The following is a 4,320-nucleotide window of genomic DNA, read 5'->3' on the forward strand; positions in this document are numbered from 1 at the left end:
GTTTGAGTGATTTCTCTGTTGTAAAGTTGAGGTTTGTTCTGTTCCCAGCGGCCTGTTGATTTCATTTTAATTACAATTATTTTCCAGCATACAAGTAATAATCTTTCCTTCATTTTTGTGGTCGAATCTAAGTAGGCGTACCATTAAACAGAGAAGCGAGGAGAACGTATCTTTTATAATTAATTACCAGATTAATTAACACACACATCAAACACAACAGTGAATGTATTTAGGAGAAGGGGAGGAGAGTTCATTTAATCATTACACAGAAATGCAGTCAATTATTCATACCATATGCAAATGGTGTATGTATGTGCTTTGTAACATACATTATGTGTCATATACATTCATTTCATGCTTATATATATTCATGAATCACACAGATGTTCATTTGCAAACATATCTAAAGCTATGCCAAAGGCTATAGAATAATTACAGTAGAATAGACTTTGATGGCAAAATCTGTTTTTCTACAGCCAATTAATTTATAATGCATTGTATAAAACACTACCTAATCATCTGGTAACCGTATGAAATGATTATGAATGATCTGAATCAAAGTCATCAAAACTTAATATTAAATGATAATTGGCTGTATGGAGGACACAATCTCTGATTAACATTAAACAATCTGCAAATAAATGAAACAATCTACATAGCAAGATAACAAAATACATACATTGAACCAACCCTTTAAGACAGGGGTGTCAAACTCAAGGCCCGGGGGCCAAATCCGGCCCGCGACTTCATTTTATGTGGCCCCGCAAGAGCTTGCAAAGAATATAATACGTTTATTATACGGTTACATGCCGCTTTACAGAAGCACGTTGCCAATAAACTACATGTCCCACAATGCATCTTGTTTTGTGACCTGGGCACAGAAGAGACTTGCTATTATTTGGCCGAGACTTCTGCTTTCAGACGTAGTTATTACCCTATCCGATAATAATCCAATGCAGAGGTAATAATGTAATATAATACATTATTTTATATTTTTATATAGTCTTAAAGTTACAACCGGCCCTTTGAGTGCAACCATAATGCTAATGTAGCCCGCGATGAAATTGAGTTTGACACCCCTGCCAGTTTACTATTATTATTATTATTATTATAGTATGTCGTGTATGTTTATGTCTAAGTGTATGGTTACCACACTGAGGAGTAAAACCTCTAAAAGTTGTCCACAAATATATAATAATATAACTATAATTTCTGAAAAAGGCTTTCTGGTTTCTGGTAAATGATCCTCAAACTGGAGAAAGGAATAATTTGCATGGGACTATTTTCAGATGCGGATTAATACATAATTGATGTTCTTGTGAGTTAACCCAGAATTAGCAGACAGTTTAGGTGTCAATGACTTCAGTGTCCCTGTTCATGATAATGAACAAATACGTTTTAAAGTAGAATCAATGAATCAAAGATGTATATTAGGTTCAGAGTCCACAGCCACCCTAATTCTAACTGTGTAGATCCTTGTTATTTCTCACAGATCCAGTTCTGTACAGCGAAACATCCGTCATCGTTCCACTGTCCGACTCCTGTGGTCTTCTGAATATTTTCTCCACAGTCCTGGTTCCCGTTGTAGCTGTTGGGCTGCCCGGGCTGCCAGAACCTGACGGACAGATAACAGGGAGGCAAAGGCTTCTTACAATCAGAGATGGCAAAAGTACACACATCCTTTACTCAAGTAGAAGTACAGATACTCGTGTTTACAAATACTCTGGTAAAAGTAGAAGTACTGACTAAACTTATTAAGTCAAAGTAAAGAAGTATGGGCTTTGAAATGTACTTAAGTAAAAAGTAGCCATAACTACCATCTGTTTTAAAGAGTACCTGACCTCCCTTTATATTAATAGAACAATAATGTCATTGTTAGCTAATGAATGTTTCCATGCTTAACAACGGCAACATGAAAACGTTTTCATTGGTCCCTCTTCTTTAGAGAAGACCAGGAAATGATGGATACACGGATCGTGTTCAGGCACGCAAGAGCCGCTTTCACACCAAGTAATTTGCCCTACTTAGTTCCTAGCAATTATTCCCAGCAATTAGTACCCCCATGGAACTATGAGCCGATCGCGTTCACAAGGGAATAAGTTCCCTGAGTGCCACCCGAAGTCCCCGGCCGGAAGTCCCCGGAGTTGGGGGCTGGCTTCAGTAGAAGCTGCTGGGACTCCCAGCAGCTTCTACTGAAGCCTTCCGAGTAAATCACCAGAACGCCGACACCTCCTCATCTCCACCGTTCCCATGTTTTTTTTTGTGTTGCCATAAGTTATTCTCTCTCCGTTGGTAAGCGGGGCTAATGCTAATGCTAATTATGCTAATGCCAGCAAATACAATGGCGGCTTAAAAAAACTTTTCTGAGTTTTACGGGGCATGGATTGCAATTCGCCCAGCCAATCAGAAATTGGAACTTTTTTCTCACCAGGAAAGTCCCACCTCTCTAGCAGGCACTAAAAATGGGGGAAAAAGTTATCTGAACTAAGTTCTCTTTTTGGTGTGAACGCAAAATTCCAGGCACTAACGGAACTAAACGGGAAAAGTACGGGTAAAATACTCAGGTGTGAAAGCTCCTATAATAATGATCACGCCACCAAACGCAGATTAAAACTAAAGTTACCAGCCTGTTTTGAAAATGTAAGAAGTAGGAAGTACAGGTATTTGTGTTCAAATGTGAGAAGTAAAAGGTCATCAGAAAAACAAGTCCACACATCTGCTTACAATAAAGATATGTGATCGTATGTAATCATTATTTTTTTGCCCCCATCATTACCCCTTTATATTTTAAAACTCATTCACACAAGGTCTCAGTTTGACAATCCTTCCTGAATGTGATGGATATGCATTAAAACTGTCCTTCAAACTTTACATTACCTCATTGTTTCACAAAGGATTAGAAACAAAACATATTTTGACAGATATTGTGTGCAGTTTGTGTAAGATTATTATCAAATGAAGTCTTTCTTCAACGAAATACTGGGGTAAAACCATCACTGATCTTTGTTCTAAAGATACCAGACTACTGTATATTAACAAACAAGACTATTTCTGCAAATGTATTTTCAATGATTGTGATAAATGATACTAGGTATGAACATGGCAAAATCATCCAGAAACTCCTTCAGCGCAGATTTTGCAAACCTGCTGCACTAAAAAGTTTCCTTAATGGACTCTGGTGCTCAGAAACACTTCCGCACTTGCCCACAGGGACTGCCGAAATCCAAACAAAATGTACACTTCTCAAAACAGAAAGCTGTTTGGCAGACAGGCTAACACAAAACACTGGGATGGCGATGCTCAGAGGGCCGACACCAAATTCCCCTGTGTGTGTGGTGCTGTGTAAATGTGTGTGACGATTAAAAAAGACTTCATTCACAATCTTTCTGTTGAACTTACTTTGTGGTGACGTTGCGCCCATCCACCCACATCCAAGTCCCCTCCTTCAGACTGTCAGTCAGACCAATCCAGGCATTTTGGTCTTTCTGCATTAACATATTGAGAAATTCCTGTAAGTGTAACAGAAAGAGAAAACTGGACACATCAATATGCAACTTTATTTCAGTCAAAACTGTTATGGACCCTTACGAATGTTACATTTTATTAAACACAGTACAGTTTCCTACTCTCCAGTTTCTTCTATATGCAAAACTCTCAACCCCATTATTACATTAACTGATTGTTCAATTAATTGGACAACATAGCATGTCAACCTCATATGGATCCTCCTTAAAGCCAGTCATTGTTCTTATCTTTGTGCATGTGACTTCTTCTCAGCCACATCGCTCCGTCACCCCTCCATTATTGGTGCAAATAAACACAAAGGGATAAAACCCACTTTTAGAATCGGCTCCGAAGCATTCTTCAAGCTGCCTCTGCTCTGTTAATCCTCCAGGACAACAGACACATGTTTTAGATATGACCCAGTTTATTCTTCCTCTTTTTCTCCCTCTTCCTCACCTGTTCCTCCAGGCTGTCTATGACCACCAGGTCCGCTCCCTGGTCGATGCACTCTTGTCTGCTTGACGTCCAGTTTTTAAAAACCGATGAGACAAAGTAGCAGCTGATGTCGAACTTGCTCCAGCCGGTCTGACAGGGCCGGGCTGCAGATTGAAAACATGGAGAGTAGAAAAACATATTTTAGGGTCACGTATTATGCAAAATCCTCTTGTTCATGTCTCTTCTACATCAACATGTGTCCCCTCTTCTTCATGTCTCTTCTACATCAACATGTGTCCCCTCTTCTCCATGTCTCTCCTACATCAACATGTGTCCCCTCTTCTTCATGTCTCTTCTACATCAACATGTGTCCCCTCTTCT

General features: G+C 39.2%; 1 protein-coding gene across 1 annotated transcript in view; it reads right to left on the minus strand.

Annotated features, from left to right (window-relative positions):
• Positions 1 to 1,479: 1,479 nt before the first annotated feature.
• LOC104967627 (CD209 antigen-like protein C) overlaps positions 1,480 to 4,320 on the minus strand; it is a 5,490-nt gene continuing 2,649 nt past the window's right edge. The window contains exons 4-6 of the mRNA XM_010797137.1: positions 3,961 to 4,103; positions 3,400 to 3,509; positions 1,480 to 1,615 (exon numbers count right to left, since the gene is read on the minus strand). Coding sequence (XP_010795439.1) covers positions 1,480 to 1,615; positions 3,400 to 3,509; positions 3,961 to 4,103 — 389 coding nt within the window. The remainder of the gene's footprint in view (positions 1,616 to 3,399; positions 3,510 to 3,960; positions 4,104 to 4,320) is intronic.

Source organism: Notothenia coriiceps, unplaced genomic scaffold, assembly GCF_000735185.1.
Source record: "Notothenia coriiceps isolate Sejong01 unplaced genomic scaffold, NC01 NC01_scaffold00037483, whole genome shotgun sequence".
Taxonomy (NCBI): Eukaryota; Metazoa; Chordata; class Actinopteri; order Perciformes; family Nototheniidae; genus Notothenia; species Notothenia coriiceps.